Source organism: Meles meles, chromosome 4 (assembly GCF_922984935.1).
Source record: "Meles meles chromosome 4, mMelMel3.1 paternal haplotype, whole genome shotgun sequence".
NCBI classification, from domain to species: domain Eukaryota; kingdom Metazoa; phylum Chordata; class Mammalia; order Carnivora; family Mustelidae; genus Meles; species Meles meles.
The window spans coordinates 62795721-62818842 of NC_060069.1; the positions used below are offsets into that span (position 1 = coordinate 62795721).

At 37.7% G+C, this 23122-nt stretch overlaps 1 protein-coding gene across 3 annotated transcripts in view; it reads right to left on the reverse strand.

The window, feature by feature from the left end:
* The window catches only part of NAALADL2 (N-acetylated alpha-linked acidic dipeptidase like 2), a 1427879-nt gene that overhangs the window by 52094 nt on the left and 1352663 nt on the right, over positions 1-23122 (reverse strand). For all 3 annotated transcript variants that reach the window (XM_046003219.1, XM_046003220.1, XM_046003218.1), the window contains one exon: positions 11268-11361. In XM_046003219.1, coding sequence (XP_045859175.1) covers positions 11268-11361 — 94 coding nt within the window. The remainder of the gene's footprint in view (positions 1-11267; positions 11362-23122) is intronic.

Sequence of the window (23122 nt, forward strand, 5' to 3'; positions counted from 1 at the left end):
CAAGCAAAAGGGAAAGATCACAAAGGGACTCTTTCCAAGTGAAGGTCAAGTGTTACCGGATCCTCAAACACTTGTTCTTTATGAAAATGCAGATTCGCAGACCAGCTGAATCTCTCTAGGCATAGAGCCCAGGAATCTCCATGCTACCCAGATTTTTACCCACATTTTAAAGTTTAAGAAGCACTGTAGAGAACCGAGGAGCTAAGGAAAGATTACCTGGGTTAGAATTATAGCTGATGTATAGAATATGTCTTCATAGAATTACCAACCTCTAACTAAACTTTTCTTGTCTTTCCCCTTCATCTGATAGGGACTATTTCACCTGTTACTTTCTTCAGAAGCCAGAACAATTCTGACACTCAATAATTGTTTACTAAATAAACAAAAGAGATTTAATAAAGTATTTTCAGAAAAAAATCCAATAACCAAAGAAAACTGTGCAGACAAAAGTGGTTTTCATGAGAACTATAAAGAGATTGCCACATTTATATGCTTTCTGTTCACTGACATTAACAATATGAATAAAATTAATTGTTGGAGTTCACAGGTTTTGGCATTTCGATGTTCTCAAAGTACATTCTATATTCATTAATTATCTTGTTTGATATCATAACAAAACCTGCGGTTGCGAGAGGAGAAATTTTTGCTCGTTGAGGAAATTCAGCACTCTGTTATTTAAACAGTTATAACGATAATGCCATTTTATGAAGTTATGGTTTATTTTAAATTGTGATGGTTCACGGAAGTTAATATATGGGGACCTTATAGGAAATACCGTTGTACAAGGAAAAAATAAGACGAAAAAGGCACATTTGAATTATACTGGAATAGAAAGACTGAACAACAGAGAAAAACAAGTTTGACATCTTAGAGTCTTCCATTTAAGAAAGAAAAATCTGTTCTGATCTAACATACACTACAGAATTGAAGACATTACTACTGAATCAAGTGAGACAAATTGTACCATTCTACTTTATTTAGCTCTAAATGAATTTATCTTTCATGGTGGTGAGGATGTAGAGAACTGACAGCTTTAAGAACTGTCTTGTTCCAGAAAGGACCCTGATAGTGAGCACCTGCCATCTACACAATCCCCTATGTATTACTTCCAGGGTATAAGCTTACAAACTGAAAAGTAGCTGTACTTTCAATGTTCTCTTAATCATTTGTATACATAACTGATATTCCAAAGATTCTTAATAGTATTTTAATGCCAATTAGAACTTATTTGTCCATGTAAATAATACCCAGAAACTAACATCACTGACTCTATGTAAGCTGTGACCCTAAATGATTTTTCCCCCATGATACTGAATACCTGTTAGAATGTCAGCTCTGTGAAGGAAGAGATTGTTGTCTATTTTGTTTATGGCCATTTCCTCAGACTAACACTATGCCTGGCATATCACTGAATCATCTACTTTGATCATAACATTATAGTATCTGCAATATTTTTATCCTTATCTGCCTTGTCCATCTCCTTTCCTTGACTGAAAAGAACCCCATAAGGTCATCAAATATGTTTTATCTCTTTGTATCTCTAGATGCTAGCACAATATCTAAGACATGATAGTCATTTACTAAAAATTGTGTTGAGTAAATTTTGAATTCTAAGATAGTATTTTGAGATATTATGCTAAATAATGCCTACAAAGTCACTTAGGGAAATGTTTGGCATATAATAAGGACAATTAATTTTGCTAAAATTCAATAATTGCAAAGGAAAAGAAAAGATAAGAAAAGAAGCTATTTTAGGGTAATGATAAGTCAAACTAAACTAAATTGAATTAAAATATGGCCTGCCAATAATCAATAAAAAGAATACATAAAACTTCATTCAAGTCACAGTGAATGTCAGAGAATGGAGGACTAATTGAGGCTCATAACAGTTCAGGCTTAATAAGCAGTAAGCCCATTGACCAAAGAAAATGAACTGGGAGATAGAGATTTCTCTCAGTGAGGGTTAATACAATTATCTTGAAGTTATATGCACACAGAGTCTAAAGACCCAGGTCTTGGTATCAAAAAACATGTAAGAGCTCCGTCTACTTAATTACTAACAATGTAGTTTTGAATAGATTACTTAATATTATTGTCCTTTAACTTCCTTGGGGAAAACACAGAGAATAGTCATTTCAATCTCTAAGCATAGAAATCACCATATAAATGGAAGTTACTATTATGAGAGTACACAAACTAAGTATAAATTACCACCAACTCATTTTTCAAAGACATGCAAAAAATACCTTAACTAATAATTTTTTTCTTAGAGATGTTACTTTTCACTTCTTCAAATCAGTGCCTCCATTTCCCCATTATTGTATCACCCTCTTCCCTGTATACAGTTTAATAAAGATTCCCAATTTTATTTTGTGGTGAATATGTATCTGGAGCCATTTTTTCTTCCCATGGGCTGCATCTCGAACTTCTTACGAACAAGGAAAGGGATAATATAAAATTAAGGAATTAAACAACCAGCCTTCAAAAATGATCCTTTTACATCTTCCCTTCTGGTGAAAAGTCAAAAAGTAATAAGTTTAAAATTTTTTTTTAAGATTTTATTTATTTATTTGAGAGGCAGAGATCACAAGTAGGGAGAGAGGCAGGCAGAGAGAGAGGAGGAAGCAGGCTCCCCGCCAAGCAGAGAGCCCGATGCAGGGCTCCATCCCAGGACCCGGGGATCATGACCTGAGCTGAAGGCAGAGGCTTTAACCCACTGAGCCACCCAGGCGTCCATTAATAAGTTTTTATAGCAATACAGAACATACTGATATGTGATAAATATTAAAAATCAACTTTAATATAATACAAAATAATTAAGACTGCCTAGTAAAATTATCTTGTTATTTAAGAGATAATTGAAATGGACTTCTAAATTTCAAACAGAAACCATGCATTTTTCCTTTGTCTCAAAATAAAATACAAACGTATTTTCAGTAAGTAACTTATTGAGTCCTATTTTGTGTGGTGTTCTATAAACACTGGGAGGTATTTATAGAATATAAATATTCTATAGATATTATAGAATATAAATATTCTATAGATATTATAGAATATAAATACTTTTTTTTTTTATTTTATTTATTTGACAGAGAGAAATCACAAGCAGGCAGAGAGGCAAGCAGAGAGAGAGGAGGAAGCAGGCTCCCTGCGGAGCAGAGAGCCCGATGCGGGGCTCGATCCCAGGACCCTGAGATCATGACCTGAGCCGAAGGCAGAGGCTTTAACCCACTGAGCCACCCAGGCGCCCCTAGAATATAAATACTTGAAGATTAAATCTTCAACCTTAATAAATTCCTAATCTAGCTAGATATAATCCACAAATGGAGAATAAATAGGGATCAAATAAAATAAATGCTCATGAGAAAGACTGAAGAGTTTATTGTGTATGAAAATATCTTAAGTAAATCCAAAGAAGAAGTGAAACTTGAGAGACAGATCATGGAATTGCCCAGAAATCGAGGGCATCTAAAATGGACCTCTTGAAGTTCTGAGACTCTTTCTACATTAAAGCAATCAAGGATGTTACATCTGTAAACAATTATATTAATTGCTACTAATTAATCCCTTAGTTCTCAGCTTTTTAGAGGATGAAGTTGCCTTTAACTTCAACCCTTCCATTTTTTTCATTGTTTTATACAAAGAACAGATCTGGATATTATAAGCAGTAGTAATATTAACTGTAGAGGAAAGAAGGAGGGAGAGAGAGAGAGAGAAGGAGGAATTATGAGTCAGTGGATAGTGAGATAGTATTCAGATTTAAGGAGGCCAGTTCAGAAGAGGCTCTAAAACATATTGAAGGAAACCTGTCCCTACTCCTACCTTCTAGTGGGTCATCACATTGCAGCATTGTCCCCTTCAAGTCATTTGGGAGGCAGTGTGGTGTAATGGAAAGGGCAGGGGCTTTGGAATCTGATAGAGCTATCTCTACTCAATCCCTAAACCTACTGCTTAAATAGATACACCCAATGAAAACATAAACACACCCTCCCTCACACCTCACTCACAGTTTCTTAATCTCTAAATTGCTCCCAACAATATCCAGTTCAGCTCATGTGGCTAGAGTAAGATTAAATGTCTCAATGGACATAAAACACTTGGCACATTACCTAGGGCTTTGTGGAGTGACCCTGAAAGCGCCACGGTGTCCTCAGAAAACTTGTTCCTCTTGAGGACCATTGTTACAGAATCCTAAAACAATTTCCAAAAGTAGATCAGAAGCTCAAAGGCACTTCATACATGTCCTATCCATAAGTTCTCTAAGACATCTGGGTAAGAGTAGTAACTACAGTTCTGTCTGCCCCCACTGAATCTGTATGTTCCTTTCTAACCTGCCAGGACCTGCCCAAACTACCTCTTCTCCCCAGGCACTCTTGAATCTTGATGAGTTTCATTTTTGGCATAAACCCATGTGTTTAAGTCTGTTCTACAACCTTCTAGACAAATGCATACCTGTCTGATTTTAAAGAATGGTTTTACTACTTACCACTGTGGCCTTTCTTCAGAGTTTTCGCCTCCAAAAAGTTTTAAATTTCAGTTTATTTCCACTTTTCTATCTTTTTGTTCTATTTTGTGGCTGTATTTTTTAAGACTCACTCAATTTCATCTTAAATTAAGAGTGAAATGTACTGGTCATACTCTAAAACCACATTTTTATATCAAACAAACATAGCTTTTTATTTTAATAGCATTTCACAGATCCTATTCTTCTATGGATGAGCTTATCACAGTTTTAAAGGTGCTAACACGTGCAAAATCATAGCTTAGACTTCACTGATTTATAGTGACAAGGGAAAGTATGATTTATGTTTCACATAACACAGTGGTTAAAAGCAGAACAGAAGATTATTTTGGGGGAAAAATGTATGTTACTTAATGTCATTTTAAAAATATCTTGTGGCATCGCTAAAGAGAAAAAAAGAAATTGCCAATATGATTTCATCCAAGGGAAACAACAGTCCTTTATTCTCCTACATTTTCTATTCTTCATGCTGGCTTCTTTAGTATGAATCACAATGAATCATCGCAGCTGGTTATTTAAAGAAGTTAAACAAACAAAAACGCAGGTATCGGAAGAAATGTGGGAGCTAGTGTACTGCTGATAAATAATCTAACACGGATTTTACAATACATTGATAAAAGGATATTATTTAAAAGTGCAATATGCCAGAAGACAGTAGATAATTATGTCTAAACTGAATACAGTAGAAATCCCTCTTCCAAAGGCGCCAAAGTGGCATACTTAGAAGAATCAGGTCGGCCACTTCTTAAAAAGTATGCAAGGCATTCTGAAAATTTTCTCATATTCTAAATATTGCCCAAGGATCCAGCTAGCCAACACAGATGAAAATCTAGCATGATTTTGACCATATTGCATGGAATGAGTTCTCCCAACAGTGTCTGTCTGCCTGGTGCATATTGCCTGCTTTGGAAGAGTAAGCAAAACTTCCCTGAATGAATTAAATTCGTGTGTGGTTTATTTTTTACCAGTCTCCTGAGGCAGAAAGTTGGAGTTGTATATTTAATAACATGTGTGAGTTTATGTTTTGGTTAAGCCAAGAAAATGAAAAAAAAAAAAAGATTGAATAAAATTAATCAGTTTGAGGTCAAGGATACTTTATGCTCTATTATGAGCCAAGATTAAAAGTATCTTTAAAAAAAAAACACAACTTTGTGCTCGCTTCGGCAGCACATATACTAAAAAAAAAACAAAACACAACTTTAAAATTGTTGCCGGAGAGGCAATACTTACAGAAAAATGGATTGTGATACTATTCTGTTATGGGCACAGGGTTTTACCCTTAAAATGCACTTAGGGGAAAAAAAAAATCACAATATAATAGACTATTACTATGATGGGAAAGTAGGAAAATGGTAAGAAGTCATTACCATATTTCAATCAATGTAGTGACACATATCAAATGTAGATACCGAAAAGAAAACTTTAAACAAATTTGAAGGAAGTACTCAGAATCCTGAAGGAAATGATGATAAAGGGAAGCTGTAGCAATAGCAACAAATTGTGACACAGGACATAAAAGAAAAGAAAGTATAATTCTAAGGAATACAAAAGGGATGACATGCTTTGGATAATAACTAAGGGATTATTCAATAAAAATATGAGTTCAAAAAGAAGTGGGAGGAAAGAAAAACCAGTTTCAGGAGACAAACTCTGATGCTATAGAGACAACCAGAATTCGTTGCAGACCCAGTTGTCCCATCTTCTTATTTGAACTGGATGTGGGATATCAATATATGAAATACCAATTTTAATTAGTTTTGTAGTCACAGTCCATACAAAAATATACAGGGGGGGTTATGCCTGGGTGTCTAAGTGGGTTAAAGCCTCTGCCTTCTGCTCAGGTCATGATCTCAGGTCCTGGGATCGATCCCTGCATCTGGCTCTCTGCTCAGCAGGGAGCCTGCTTCCCCGCCTCTCTGCCTGCTTCTCTGCCTACTTGTGATCTTTGTCTGTCAAATAAATACATAAAATCTTAAAAAAATATACTGGGGATTGATACTAAACATATTTTTAGAAATTTGTACCCAGTGGATTGAATTTCTCTCAATTTGAGCAAGCAAGGTAAGCTACTTCTGAGCGAATGCTTTTAAATCCTGTTCACTCAAAATGGTAACTTCCAGATATGCCAGTTTGGGTCAAACTACTAGAAATCTAACATGATTTGGAATTTCCATGGGAACAGAGATTTTCTTGGAATTGTTTAGATTTTAGATGGATGGATTTGGATTTTTTAGGGAGGACACAGGGCCAGGTACCTAATGTACCCACACTTTACTATTTCTAGGGCAGTCCAAAGATGGAGTTGGTGGTAATTAAAATCAACATTGGAGATAGATGGGCTGAGGACCAGAATCACAATTTATAAAGCACATAAATAATTTTTCCATTTGGGACATTCATCATAAATTACTCAGAAAGAAAAAAAAGACATCAGATGGGTCTCAGTCACTTGTGATTGTGGAAAAGAACTGACACATAGTGAAAATACGAAACTATGAATCTAGAGGAACAGTGCACTTGGCTCAGTCACATCATGACGGTGAAATACTATCTTTCCTTCTACAATGAAGTGATTGACGCTAATGAATTATCAGCTAATAAAAAAAAGAGAAAAAGTCAGATAAAGTCACCATTGTCGGTTTTTTGAAGAATAGGAGGAAATCCTGCCAACAACCATTTTACATGTGGTGAGACCATCAGGAGGTGGCAACAAGCCACACAGTTAGAACCTGCTTCCTGCTGAGTCTGGCTTGCACTAAATAAATGTGTACATAGCCAGATCAAATGAAAGTGACTTTTACTTTATTTGGTCATTTGTAGGTTTTACAATAATGGTAAATAACAGAATTCCAATTAAGAAAAATAGCAGATATTAAACAAAAAGCATCAGACTCACAAAGTCCCTTAGCTATTTTGAAGTGCTGTTTTAAACATTAAAAAGTGAATTAAGTGAGAAAGAGTAAATTTAGTCAGGTTGTTAAATGCTCAGTCCTTAGTCTGCTTCCAGGTTCAAGGGTGTGGTGCTACTTCGTTTATTCTTGGCACCTGTCTCTGCTGCCGGCACACTAGGACCAGTGCCCCGTGTGTGCACTTTTTGGACATACTTTTGTTTGCAAAAAGTACCCCTGAAGCATATGAGTTATCTTATCAGTCACTATTTACATTATATTTCCATGTACCACATATAAATATTCATTCTCTAACTATTATGTGTTTGGCATTGACCAAATATCAAGAGCCAAGGTCACTCAGTCAAAATGAGCTTTCAAGACCGTACCATAAATCAACTCAAACAAATTATTCACTGGTAAATTATCCTTCTTTCTGGTGGTTGTGAGAACAGTAGAGAATGGTCTGCTGCTACTGTAAACTGGAGTAATAAATAAACAAGATGGCCCGTTGTCAAGGGGTAAAAATTACACCGTTGAAAATGCAATTGGGTTTCAGAGACCTTCATACGTAAACTCTCTGCAGTAGGTTGAAACAGTATTTTATAGTCCAGCCTTGAAGGTCACTTTTCTTTTTAAGCTGTGATTGAGAACTCAAGACTAATCACTGCTAGCTGTCATAACAAAATAAGAAAATATATCAACAATTAAAGCTTGTGTTATGCAGGAAAATTAGATGTTTCATTTAATATGGTACAGGAACTCTTTTTAGCTCATGAAATTATCTCATACTGTAGCTAAAATGAAACTGAAATATTTATTTAATTGTTATAAATTGTGACCATTATTCACATTATATTTTATTAATAAGGTAATAACTAGAGTACACTAAAATGGAACAGGTACATCAAATTTCCTATAATTTAGCAGATATGTTTTACCTTGATATACAGCAAATAACTTTGAATCATGATGATTAAAACACAAAAATGTATATAGCTTAAAGGTGATGAATCATGTCACTTTGAACAAACATTTATACTCAAGTCACAATAAAAATATTTTTTTTGCTTATATATCGATGCTTTTGTTACATTTTCTTTTGCTTTGTTTTATGTTTCTAGTACAGGCAACATCTTAAGTCTGCCCACATCTTTCTGAGTGAAAGTAGAGAGAGACCCAAGGAGTCTCACATTAAAAGAAACAAAACTCATGCAAAACCGACAACCAAAGGAAAAGTTCTCTACGTAGAGTGGAAGCAGTCCAATATAACACAAGAAGCCAAAATGCTCCTGGCTCACCCAACTGAGAAACTTGATTTTAGGGAGAGGTTCATCTAGCCTTAGTAGCATCAGCCCATAGTGGAAATCTTTGTGGAATGACTGTAGTTTGGTTATTTTTTTCCCCCTTGTACTGACACACTTTTAGATATAACTATTAAAGAAAGAATTATTAACCTGGCCTATTTTCATGATATTTTCTGTACCTTCTTCCTTTAACTAAAATCTGACTTTCCCCTAAGGATACTGCACCCAAGACAGCCCTCTCAGGTGGTGGTTCCTTCTCCCAGGCGCTTTGTAGCCCTTTCCCTAGAAGAACACTAGGAGGGTCCTCTGCATTACTGTGCATTCTTTGAAGTTTTTTGCTCCTGGTTTTGTCACTCCTTCTTATAATAATTACTCCTGTTTTAATTCTTGACAATTTCCATATCCACATATTCTAGACTCTCTTTCCCTTAGCCTCTTTTCCTCCTATCCCACTGCCATGGTCATGTCCTTGCCTGAATACTGTCATTACCGATGTCTTCACTCTTTGTATGATCACATTTTTAACAATCCCATTTTCTGGCCACCAGCAAAGAAGTCTTTCTAGCTCACTCACTCCCAATTCTTTGATCGCACCAGGAAGTAGTATCTGTCAATCCTCTTCCCTTTCTGTTTCCCCTCACTGCCTTCATTCCCTCACTTTATTCCATGCCCAATTTAGATACTGTGGTCCACTCCCATGGGTGCTCCTTTGCACATACTCCCAGTTTTATCTTATCTAATTCACTGTCCCTCTCCCATTAGAGCTATAGCCTGATTAAATCCAACTCTGTCAGTGCTATATCTGAAACCCTCCTGAAGGCTGAATAATTGTATTGAATTATCTCATTAAAAGACAGGCATTTCTTCTGAGCTCTAATGCTGCCCAAAATATAGGCATACCTCATTTCATTTTTCTTTCCTTTACTGAGTTTCACAGAAACTCATATTTTACATTTTTTTTTACAAATTGAAGGTTCGTGGAAACCCTGCATCGAGCAAGTCTATGATAGAAGCTTGACAAAAGTGGAAAAAAAAGGAAACTGTATAGAGACCAACATCAATATACCAAAAACAGAGCAATCTGAGACCACTTCATATGGGAATAAATAACAAATAACCATCTGCTTTCAGGGTTATGGTTTTACAGCCAATATAATAAGAATCATTGAGGGGGGAAGTTGTGTTATAGTATTCTCCCGGTTAAGAAGCAATCCTGATAGGGGCACCTGGGTGGCTCAGTGGGTTAAAGCCTCTGCCTTCGGCTCAGGTCATGATCCCAGAGTCCTGGGATCCAGCCCCATGTCTGGCTCTCTGCTCAGCAGGGAGCCTGCTTCCCTCTCTCTCTCTCTGCCTGCCTCTCTGCCTACTTGTAATCTCTGTCTATCAAACAAATAAATAAATAAAATCTTAAAAAAAAAAAGAAGCAATCCTGATAGATAAGATTAAAAAAAAAAAAAGTATTAAACTTACAGATAATGGAAATATTTGGCTGTTAAGAATAATTCACCCTCCCCCCAAAAAAGAATGACAATTTTCTAAGGATTACTGCTTGAGGATTATAGTTAAAATATTGACTTTTGTATTGAGAAGTATATGTCTACAAATCACATATTAAATATCTGACAATAAGGGCGCCTGGGTGGCTCAGTGGTTTAGGCCGCTGCCTTCGGCTCAGGTCATGATCTCAGGGTCCTGGGATCGAGTCCCACATCGGGCTCTCTGCTCGGCAGGGAGCCTGCTTCCCTCTCACTCACTCTGCCTGCCTCTCTGCCTACTTGTGATCTCTCTCTATCAAATAAATAAATAAAATCTTTAAAAAATAAATAAATAAATAAATATCTGACAATAAGATGTGTGACTCAAAGAGGAGGAGGGTACATTCTTTAATTACAATATTGCCCTTTGTATTTAGTTAATGAAGACAAATTACAAGCTTAGTTGAAACCTCTGTATGTAGATAAAAGGGAAATGAAGGTAACTATTAAAGTGGTATTAGAATTCTGCAGAAAGAGATGTATTCAAACATGAAGGGATTGAAATAGAAACTATGGAAATAATTCTCTTCTTGTCACCCTTAATCTAGGGTGGACCAACACTTCAGTAATCTGGCACCTACCCCAGAAATCAATCCCAAAGGAGAAACTTCTGGGTCAATCTTGTTTGAACTGACTGAATGTTAGCTACAAACTCACTTACCTACTTCCTTCTTTATTTATTTGGAAAAATACCTGATCTATATTTTTTCCATGTGGAACTTATAAATAAATGATAATAGAAGTTTGAAATTATAAATCTCTCTGACAAAGGGAAATAGATTAAACATCCTTTGTAATTTGATATTTTGTCTTGTGCTCACACATAAATACACTCTTTTCTATTGACATGGCAGTCAAATTTCTTCTAAGCCCCTCTCATGATAATCCTCTCCAGGCAGGGAGTCCTGTGTTGTCATAGTTAATAAGATAGCATATGATTTTATCCATTGCTCATTAAAAATTAGTTGAACAATCTTTCATTTGCTAAAATTACTATAATTCAAAGAAAAATTACCTTTAAGGCTGTTTTGAACTTCTAAAGCTACATCGAGAGCATTAAAGGGCAGAACTGGTTCATTGGCAATTTGCAAAATCACTTCTCCTGAGAGCTGAAAGAAAAAAAACACAAAAGATGCTAGCATTCAGTATTAAGGGCTTCTGATTTTTTTTTCCATTTTTTAATACATTCTTATGTAACCACAGCAGCAAAAACACAGAGGGTAAAATATCCATTTATAAGATATCTTTGCCTTTTAATTTTTTCCTTTTTTTTTTTCCCCAAGACATCATTTATCTGTTTGACAGAGAGAGAGAGAGAATGAAGAGAGACAGCACAAGCAGGGGGAGCAGCAGGCAGAGAGAAAGGGAGAAGCAGGTCCCCCGCTAAGCAGGGAACCCAACAGGCTCCTATCTCAGGACCCTAGGATCATGACCTGAGCCGAAGCCAGATGCTTAACTAACTGAGCCACCCAGATCCCCTCTTTCTGCTTTTTAAAAAAGATTTTATTTGTTTGAGAAACAGAGAGAGAGACAGCAGGGGAGGGGCAGAGGGAGAAGAGGAAGCAGACTCCCCACTGAGCATGGAGCCCTACACTCTGGGCCTGGATCCCAGGACCCTAGGACCATGACTGGAGCCAAAGACAGATCCTTAACCTACTAAGCCATCTAGGTACCCCAAGTTTTACTTTTCTATAAAGAAAAAAAAGCAGTGCATTTTTCATCTTTCAAAATAGTATAAAGGAATATAATATTTTCTTCTTTTTTAGCTAAAATATTAAGAAATAGCACCCTAGTTGAAGTTATAATATTTAAACTTTAAAACAATTCTTTATACAGCAGTTCAGAATGTCACACAATTAAAAAAAAAAAAACAAAACAGTAGAGAGAAGTAAATGAAAATCAATATCTGGTTAGGGGATTAAAGTAATACCCCAGACAAAATTAATGATCAATTTATTTCATTTAAAATATAATTTAGTCTGAATGAACAGATGGTTACCAGATGGTGGGCAAGGGGATGGATGAAATAGGTGATGGGGATTAAGGAGTGCACTTCTAATGAGGAACACTGGGTGTTGTTGTATGTAAGTACTGAATCACTAAATGGTACGCCTGAAACTAATACACACCGTATTAACTAACTGGAATTTTTTTTTTAATTTTTAATTTTTATTTTTTTAAAGATTTGATTTATTTGAGCATAGAGGGACAGTGAGAGGGAGAAGACTCTCTGGCTGAGCAGAAAGCCTGATGTGGGGCTCAATCCCGGCACCCTGAGATCATGACCTGAGCCAAAGGCAGACGCTTCACCAGCTGAACCACCCAGGCATCCCATAACGAACTGGAATTTAAAGAAAACTTAAGAAAAATAAATGAACTGTTGTTTTCATTAGGAACTAGAGAAAAAATAGAATAGAATTTAGTCTAAAAAATTCCATTAAAATCTTAGTTACTATTTTCCTTAATTCTTTACTCTATGTCTAATTACTTTTCCAAAAATCTATCAAAAGTAGTATCATTTATATGTCTTTGAGGTCCATGTTTAAATTAAAGTTAAACAAACTTTAATGACATCCTCAAAACTTATACCTAGGATTTTCATATATGCATATCCCCCCCACCATGCTCCAAAACTGTCTGAAAACCAACATATGCACCACAGCTGAACCAGCAAATGCTTTAAAGACTGAACAAATCATATGTATTCATATACATCTCAAAGGAACTTAGGGCTGGCAGCAAAAGCACTGTTATTCTCCCTCTCTTTCAACTGATATTTTATATTTACCTTGGTACAACAAATGTCCCTACATCTCTAATAACCCCGAAGCTGGCACAGAGGGAAATGTGATTGTGTTGATGTTATTAATGTACTATGAAATGTTGTTAGTAGATGAAAATATTGTCTTGTGAAACTACACAGGGGAATTAGCACACTAACTTGAGACATTATAGAATACATAAAAGATACAACTTACAAGGAAAAAATGATGTTAAATATTCAAATCTACATATTCAACAAGGGTCAAATTCCACATACTATTTAAAAGTTTTAATTCCCAGGTGTTTGCACAATTTAAGTCATGATAAAAATACAGCTCAATTAGACCTTCTTGTAAATGCTTGAAAAAAAAAATACATCTTTTAGAAAGAAAGAGGGAGAAGAAACAGTTTTGGTGTTCCTTTATTTCTTTGAGATATTTTTTTCCCAAAGGTAGTAACCACTTTTTCCCCGATGCCCATGTTTATTTGCAGAGTATTATCTCCAGAATAGTGATCACAAAAATCCTGGGAAACTGCCTACCCTGATTATGCTGTTTTTCAGGGGGAAAGCCTTATCTGCAATAGGTTGATATGAATTCTGCCTCTATTCCACCTCACTACATCCATATCATGTAAGAAACGCCGATATTTGGAAATAAATTATTTGTAAAAAGGAATTTTTTAAGAAGATTAAGAAGCATTACGGTTTCTTTTTTCAATTTGCACTGGATAATGGAAACTACAGAACAGACATGTTTTGTTTATAGGTTTGGAGTCTGGAATCCACACATTTTAAAGGATTAAAATGAAAGAATGGGGAGGGAGGAGAAAGGCAACTTCACAGTGTGCTGCTGAAGAAAGTCGTTTTTTGTTTTAAGAGTCATTTGGCAGCGCAAACAACTGGAATATAAGCCAGCCACCTCGCTATTTCTTTCAAAAGGAACGTGACAACAAATACTGGGACTTCTAAGGCACCTGGCTCGTGATAGAATGCTTAGACGAAATTGGCTTTACTTGCAGTTTCCTGAGCAAGAGGGAGATTTGCGTAGGTCTTGCCATGAAGTAGGAAAGATGACCCACACCCATCCTCTTCTCATCCACTCTGAATTCACTTATTCAGGCAAGCCAAAGCAATCATCCCTTTATTTATAAAAAGCCCCACTCTTTTCAAAGTGCTTTATACTTAAACATCTTATCTTGACAAACCCAAAGGTAGTTAGTGGGGGAATTCATTCTATGTTAAAAACATAGGCTTAAGTATAAAACTTACTGGGCTCTAGTCCAAGATGATAATATAGGAGGATCCTAACCTTATCTTGTCCCATGGACACACTGCATCTAGAGCTACACACAGGACAATTCCCTCTGAAGAAAAAAAAAAAATCTAATTGAACGATCCCTACACATTAGATAAACAAAAAAAGCCCCACTTTGAAATGTGTAAGAAAGACTGAGACACCCTCTGACTGTAAACACTACCACATCAGAGCAACCTACAATTGGGAGAAAACTACCAAGTTCCATTTTCTCCCTGAGGAGAGAGGCGTTTGGATCCAACATGGAGTGCTCTGCCTTTTAAGACTTCTGCCTGAGGGGCAGGCCCCAAAACACCTTGCCCCAAAAGCCAATGAGACTTGTGTCCATAAGACCTACAACACTATAGCAAACAAAGAAACAGCTCTTAAGGGGCTTCCCCTGGGCTTAGTGAAGAGGTAGCAAGCAAAAAATGCCTATATCCCAGTCTTCCCCTGAAATAGGTCAATTTACATATCTTAAAAGCTACAGCCTGAGAGTCAGGCTTCTAATTTAACACACATCTAGGTGTCAAATGCAATTTTTTCTGGAAACTGAGGAGGCTGGCAGGTGCCATCTTCACCATCTTCATCTTCACATTCTCTCTCTGCCCTGTTCCAGGTCACCAGTGTCTCCTGAAAAGGAGCTTGTGCCCCTGTCTGGTACCCAGGTTTTGTAGCTGCTACCCAGAATATGCACCCCTTGATTGCCCGGCTCTGGTGGCCCAGAGTTCTTGAGTTTGAATTCCTGGAAGACTATAGTAAACAAAAACAAAAACAAAAAACACCTCTTGATCAGCTATCCCCGCAGGGCTCAGTGCAAAATGAGCAGAGAGAAATGACAATCTCCCAGTCCTTCCCTGAAAGAGGTCTATTTGCATATTTTATAACTGCTGCCTGAGGGTTAGGTGCCTAATACAACTTGCATCTCCCCAGAGAACAGAGAAGCCAATAGACATGATTTCAGCATTCTCCCTATAGCCTGCTCCAAACAACCAATATCATCCTGGAAGGAGTTTATATACATATCCGGCACCCCAGTTTTTGCAGCTGCCACCCAAGGGACACACCTCTTGAATCCTGGCTATGCAGGCAAGTGGAGCTTGAATTCACGAGTTTCAAAGGACCTTAGCAAGCAAAGAAATGCTTCCTAATTGGCTGTCCCTCTAGGGCTCAGCATTTAGGAAGCCAATAGAAGGAGTGTCTGAGTGGCTCAGTTGATTAAACATCTGTCTTCAGTTCATGTGAGGATCCCAGGGTCCTGGGATGGAGCCCTGTATGGCGCTGTGGGGAGCCTGCTTCTCCCTCTTCCTCCATAGATCCCCCTTCTTGTGCTCTCTCTCACTTTCTCTCTCAATAAATAAATAAAGTCTAAAAGAAAAAAAAAAAAAGAAGCCAACAGAAATGCCTTTTTCTTAGTCTTTCTCTGAAAGAGTTTTATTTGAATACTTCAAAAGCTTCTGCCTGAGAATCTTGTTTCCAATCAGCTTGCATCTAGTTGCTGACTGAAATTCTCCCCTTTGCGACACCAACAGGTCTTGGCACACACTCAACTACTGTAAGCCAAATCACAAAGGTTTTAGAGAAAACCAAGAGCTAGAGCCAGGCTGACTAATACAGTTTGTCTCCTATACAAGACAATTCCATCAAGAATAGGAATGGTAGTTTTTATGTAATGCACAGAAAACAACACAGACAATGAGGAAAAGTGAAGAAATAGAGAAATATGTTCCAAACAAAAGAATAAGATAAAACTCCAGAAACAGACCTTAATGAAATGGAGATGAATGATTTACTTGATAAAGAGTTCAAAGTAATTAGTTTGCTCACGAGTATAAGAAGAACAATTCACTAGCAAAGTGAGAATTTCAATAAAGATAAAATATTTAAAGAGTATCAAACAAATCATAGAACAGAAGAATAGAATAACTAACTGGATAATCCAGTAGATGATTTCAATAGCAGACAAGATCAAGCAGAAGAAAAGATCAGCAAACTCAGAGATATGACTTCATCTAATCAGAAGAACAAATAGAAAAAAATAAAATAAAATAAAATAAAAAAGAGAAGGCAGCTTAAGAGACTTGTGGGATACCATCAAACAGATCAATATTCACATTCTAGAGGTCCCAGAAGGAGAAAAGAAAGAGAAAGGGACAGAAAACTTTAAAAACATCTTTTAAATTTTTTTTTAATTTTTATTTGAGTATAGACAACACACAGTGTTACATTAGTCTCAGGTGTACAACATAATTATTGCACAACTCTATACCTTATTGTTCACCACAAGTGTAGCTACAATCTGACACCATACAATGCTAATATAATATCATTGACTATATTCCCCGTGCTATACATTTTAATTCCCATGACTTATTCACTGCCTGTATCTCCCACTCTCATTCACCTATTTTGTCCATTCCCCTAACCCCCTTCCCTCGGGCAATCATCAGTTTATTCTCTGTATTAGAAGTATGATTCTTTTTGTTTCCTTTTTCATTTGTTTTATTTCTTAGACTCCACATACAAGTGAAATCATAAGTTTTAGAAAGCTTAAAGAAATAATGGGTAGGACACCTGGATGGCTCAGTGAGTTTAACATCCAACTCTTGATTTTGGCTCAGGTCCTGAACTCAGGATCATGAGACTAAACTCCAGATTGCCCCAGGTCAGGTCCTGGCTCCACAGAGAGTCTCCTTGAGATTCCCATTCTCCCTCTGCCCCTCCCCCCAACTAACACTTTTGTGTGTGTACACTCTCTCTTTCTAAAATAAATAAATCTTAAAAAAGAGAGAAATAATTCCCTAACTTGTAAGATCCAAATAACATAAATTTAACATAAATAAATGTTATCCAAATAACATAAATCCAAAAAGAACCACACCAAAACACATTATAATTAAATTGTCAAAGTTACAAGCAAAGAGAGAATGTTAAAAGAAGCAAAATGAAAAACAACTTGTTATATATAAGAGAAATTCTGTAAGACTATCAGTAGATTTTTCTAGAGTAACTTTTCAGACCAGGAGAGACTGGGATAATATATACAAAATGCTGAAGATGGCGGGGAAGTAGGAGGAGGCACCATTTCAACCTGTACCCTAAAGTGAGCTGATTACCTACCAAAGAACTCCGACCACCCATGAAATCAGCCTGAGACCAGCATTATACACGTCTGGATATCTACTGGAGCAGAAGACGCCAGTGGCAGGTAAAGCAGACTGGGAGCATCGGACTGATATCGGAAGATAAACAAAAGGGGGAGGGAGCCACCAGAGGTGACCGATTGGAAAGTAACACCCCAACACGAGAGTGCTCTGTGTCTGGGGACCAGCATTAACTTGGAGTCTGGTTGAAAGCACTCAAAAAACAAACAGCAAAGGATCACGGGGGGTAATAGTGGGAACCTGGGCGCTTAGGGTCAGGGACCTAAGTCCCCGGACCCAGGACAGCCTCCCCTGGTGCGGAGCCAGAGAGAGTGCAGCGGAGAAATCAGGTCTCTGTCCCTGAGCCGCCAGTGCGCCTGAACGCCAGCGCGCCCGAACGCCAGCGCGCCCGAGAACGAGTGGGGTCTGGCTCCCGTGAGGGGCTGGGAGCCTGGCCAGACGGCAATCCTGAAATGCGCGCGTCCCACACGCTCCCTTGGGATAGGTGCTCATAGGCGCTAGCCTGGAGCTCTGGCAGCCGGAAAAACCAGACATTCCCAGCCCAGGACAGCGGGAAAATCTTAGTGTGCGATCTCTGCTCGGAACCTCTCTGGTGGTCTGGAGCTGCCTAGACAGCCACCGCTGCCCTGGTTTTGGGCACAACGAGGAGCTCCTGCATCCCCAGGGACAGTGACCCAGAACCAACTCTGCCAGCAGCTTTTGCAAAACAGTCTGAGGCTTCTCTCTGAGAGGGAGGTTGGGGTGCTGTTTGCTCTCCTCTAAACCTCCAAAAACCATCAAAAGCTGTCAAGGGGAGAGAAAGCAGATGAAAGAACATAAAAACCCCCAGAGAACAAAAGGCTGAAAAAAACAGTTTCCTTAAAAAAAAAAAAAAGAGCTCACCCCCTTGAGGGGAGCGGGAGGACCTAACTCAGGGAACAAACATCATTGTCTGAAAAACCATGTGTCAGGCCCCTCCCCCAGAAAACCAACCAGGAAGGAAGAAAAAAAAAAAAAAAAGACTACAAGAGAACACCCACCACTACTTCATAAATACAACTTTTATTTTTAACTCTTTACCAATATTCTGGTTCTTTTTTTTTTATATACATACAGATAATTTTTTAACCTATTTACCATCACACTGAGATGTCCAGTACATCAAATTCTTTAATAACCTTCTAACCTGAACTTTTTGATACATACACCCATGTTTTTCTTTTGTTTTTCTATTTTTTAATTCTTTTTAAATTTTAACTTAGTTTAGTCTAGTTTATTCTTTTTTAATTTTTATTTTCTACTATACATATAGAGTTAAACTTCAAGGTAATCCCCTTTCCCCAATCAATGCTACCCCTATAGGCAAACCAGTTTCTAATCCCCCTGTAACTTAGGAAAGTTGAGTCCCTTAACAAAAACATCAAGATACATCCAAGAATCAAAATAACCTTCCTCGCCCACACTGAGAATTTATAACCACTCTCCCAATTTTTCCTTCTGTCAGTGTTTCTGTGAATTTGTGTTTGTCCTGATAATATATAAATCTTATACTTGGGGTTCTTTCTGATGAGGTTCTTCCCTTTTTTTTTGCTTATATATACATATTTTTTTCTCTTGTCATATACTTTTATCACTCTTTTTGTCTGTCTGTTTTTGTTTGTATACTCCACAAATCTTACCTTGTGGCCCATTTGGGCTGAGCCTTCTCTTTTATCTTCCCTTTTTTCCCTATATCTCTCTCTCTTTTTTTTTCCTCTTTTCTTTCCCCTTTTTTTTTTCTTTCTTCTTCTCTATTTCTTTTTCTTTTCTTTTTTCTCTCATTTGGGTGGGGAATCCTGATTGCACAGAAGCGTTCCAGGGTACACATTGACTGCACCACAATCCATAAGTCCAGCTGCATCTGTTTAGTCATCTCTTACCAAAATGACTAGGAGGAGGAATACCCAACAGAAGAAAAATCAGAGGATGGGCCTTCTGCAACAGAGCTAATGGCTATCGACATAGACAATATGTCAGAAAAGGAATTCAGACTAACAATTATCCAGGCAATAGCTAGGTTGGAGAAAGCCATGGATGACCAAACAGAATTGATTAGGGCAGAACTGAAAGCCACCAGGGATGATGTTCACAATGTTAGGGCAGAACTGAAAGCCACCAGGGATAATGTTCAAAATGCTCTCAATGAGTTCCAATCCAATCTAAATTCTCTAAAAGCTAGGGTAACTGAGACAGAAGATAGAATTAGTGATCTGGAGGACAAACGGATAGAGAGAAAGGATCAGGAGGAAGCCTGGAACAACAGCTCAGAAGCCACGAAAACAGAATCAGGGAAATAAACGATGCCATGAAACGTTCCAACGTCAGAATTACTGGAATCCCTGAAGGGGAAGAAAAAGAAAGAAGTCTAGAAGATACAGTGGAAGAAGTTGTCTATGAAAATTTTCCCAATCTCATGAATGGAAACAACGTTCATGTACTAGAGGCAGAAAGATTTCCTCCCAAGATTTTAGATTCTCGAAAGTCCTCACGGCACCTTATAGTTAGAATGGGGAATTATGTTTCAAGAGAGACCCTCTTAAAAGCAGCTAGGACAAAGAAGCTTCTTACATACAGAGGAAGGCCCATTAGAATAACGTCAGACCTTTCCACAGAGACCTGGAAAGCCAGGAAGGGCTGGCAAAATATATTCAGAGCACTAAATGAGAAGAACATGCAACCAAGAATACTCTATCCAGCAAGACTGACATTTAAAATGGATGGAGAGATAAAGAGTTTCCAAGACCGGCAAGGCTTAAAAGACTATGCAACCACCAAGCCGACACTGCAGGAAATATTAAGGGGGGTCCTATAAAAGAGAAAAAATCCTAAGAATATCATTGAACAGAAATATAGAAACAATCTATAGACAGAAAGAGTTCAAAGGCAACACGATGTCAATAAAAACCTATCTCTCAATAATCACTCTCAATGTGAATGGCCTAAATGCGCCCATAAAATGACACAGGGTTGCAGATTGGATAAAACGACAGGACCCATCCATATGTTGTCTACAAGAGACCCATTTTGAACCTAAGGATACACCCAGACTGAAAGTGAAGGGATGGAGAAGCATCTTTCATGCCAATGGGCCTCAAAAGAAGGCCGGGGTAGCAATTCTCATATCAGATAAATTAGATTTTAAACTAAAGACTGTAGTCAGAGATACAGAAGGACACTACATAATTCTTAAAGGGACTATCCGCCAAGACGATCTAACAATTGTGAATATCTATGCCCCCAATATGGGAGCACCCAATTACATAAGAAAACTATTAATCAAGATAAAGAGTCATATTGATATGAATACAATAATAGTAGGGGATCTTAATACGCCTCTCTCAGAAATAGACAGATCATCGAAGCAGAAAATTAATAAAGAAATAAGAGCATTGAATGAAACATTGGACCAGATGGACCTCATAGACATATACAGAACATTCCACCCTAAAACAACAGAATACTCATTCTTCTCAAGTGCACATGGAACCTTCTCCAGAATAGACCACATACTGGGTCACAAAGCAGGACTCAACCGATACCAAAAGACTGACATTATTCCCTGCATATTCTCCAATCACAATGCTTTGAAACTGGAGCTCAATCACAAGGAAAAGTTCAGAAGGAACTCAAACACCTGGAAGCTAAAGACCACCTTGCTTAACAATGCTTGGATCAACCAGGAGATCAAAGATGAACTTAAACAATTCATGGAAACCAATGAGAATGAAGACACCTCGGTCCAAAACCTATGGGATACAGCAAAGGCGGTTCTAAGGCGGAAATACATAGCCATCCAAGCCTCCCTCAAAAACATTGAAAAATCCAGAATACACCAGCTGTCTCTACACCTTAAAGAACTGGAGAATCAACAACAAATCAAACCAACTCCACATGCAAGAAGGGAAATAATCAAGATTAGAGCAGAGATCAATGAGGTAGAAACGAGAGATACAGTAGAACGTATCAATGAAACTAGAAGCTGGTTTTTTGAAAGAATCAATAAGATCGATAAACCATTGGCCACACTAATCCAAAAGAAAAGAGAGAAAGCCCAAATTAATAAAATGATGAATGAAAAGGGAGAGATCACAACTAACACCAAGGAAATAGAAACAATCATCAGAAATTATTACCAACAGTTACATGCCAATAAGCTAAGCAACCTAGATGAAATGGATGCATTCCTGGAAAGCTACAAACTCCCAAAATTGAACCAGGAAGAAATTGACAACCTGAATAGACCGATATCTAGTAATGAGATTGAAGCAGTGATCAAAAACCTCCCAAAAAACAAGAGCCCAGGACCTGACGGATTCCCTGGGGAATTCTACCAAACTTTCAAAGAAGAAATAACACCAATTCTCCTGAAGCTGTTCCAAAAAATTGAAGCAGAAGGAAAACTGCCAGACTCTTTTCATGAAGCCAGCATTACCCTGATCCCCAAACCAGGCAAACACCCTACCAAAAAGGAGAATTTCAGACCAATATCACTGATGAATATGGATGCAAAGATTCTCAACAAGATCCTAGCAAACAGGATCCAGCAGCACATTAAAAGATTATCCACCATGACCAGGTGGGATTCATCCCTGGGTTGCAAGATTGGTTCAACATTCGCAAATCAATCAGTGTGATAGAACACATCAATAAGAGAAGAGAGAAGAACCACATGGTCCTCTCAATTGATGCAGAAAAAGCATTTGACAAAATCCAGCATCCGTTCCTGATGAAAACGCTTCAAAGTATAGGGATAGAGGGAACATTCCTGAACTTCATAAAATCTATCTATGAAAGACCCACAGCAAATATCATCCTCAATGGGAAAAAGCTTGCAGCCTTCCCGTTGAGATCAGGAACACGACAAGGATGCCCACTCTCACCACTCTTGTTCAACATAGTATTAGAAGTTCTAGCAACGGCAATCAGACAACAAAGAGAAATAAAAGGTATCCAAATTGGCAAGGAAGAAGTCAAACTCTCTCTCTTCGCAGATGACATGATTCTTTATATGGAAAACCCCAAAGACTCCACCCCCAAACTACTAGAACTCATACAGCAATTCAGTAACGTGGCAGGATACAAAGTCAATGTACAGAAATCAGTGGCTTTCTTATACACTAACAATGAAAATACAGAAAGGGAAATTAGAGAATCGATTCCATTTACTATAGCACCAAGAACCATAAGATACCTGGGCATAAACCTAACCAAAGAAGTAAAGGACCTGTACTCGAGGAACTACAGAACACTCATGAAAGAAATTGAAGAAGACACAAAAAGATGGAAGACTGTTCTATGCTCTTGGATTGGAAGAATAAACATTGTTAAAATGTCTATACTGCCTAGAGCAATCTATACTTTTAATGCCATTCCAATCAAAATTCCACCGATATTTTTCAAAGAGCTGGAGCAAATAATCCTAAAATTTGTATGGAGTCAGAAGAGACCCCGAATTGCTAAGGAAATGTTGAAAAACAAAAACAAAACTGGCGGCATCACGTTACCCGATTTCAAGCTTTACTACAAAGCTATGATCACCAAGACAGCGTGGTACTGGCATAAAAACAGACACATAGACCAGTGGAACAGAGTGGAGAGCCCAGATATGGACCCTCAACTCTATGGTCAAA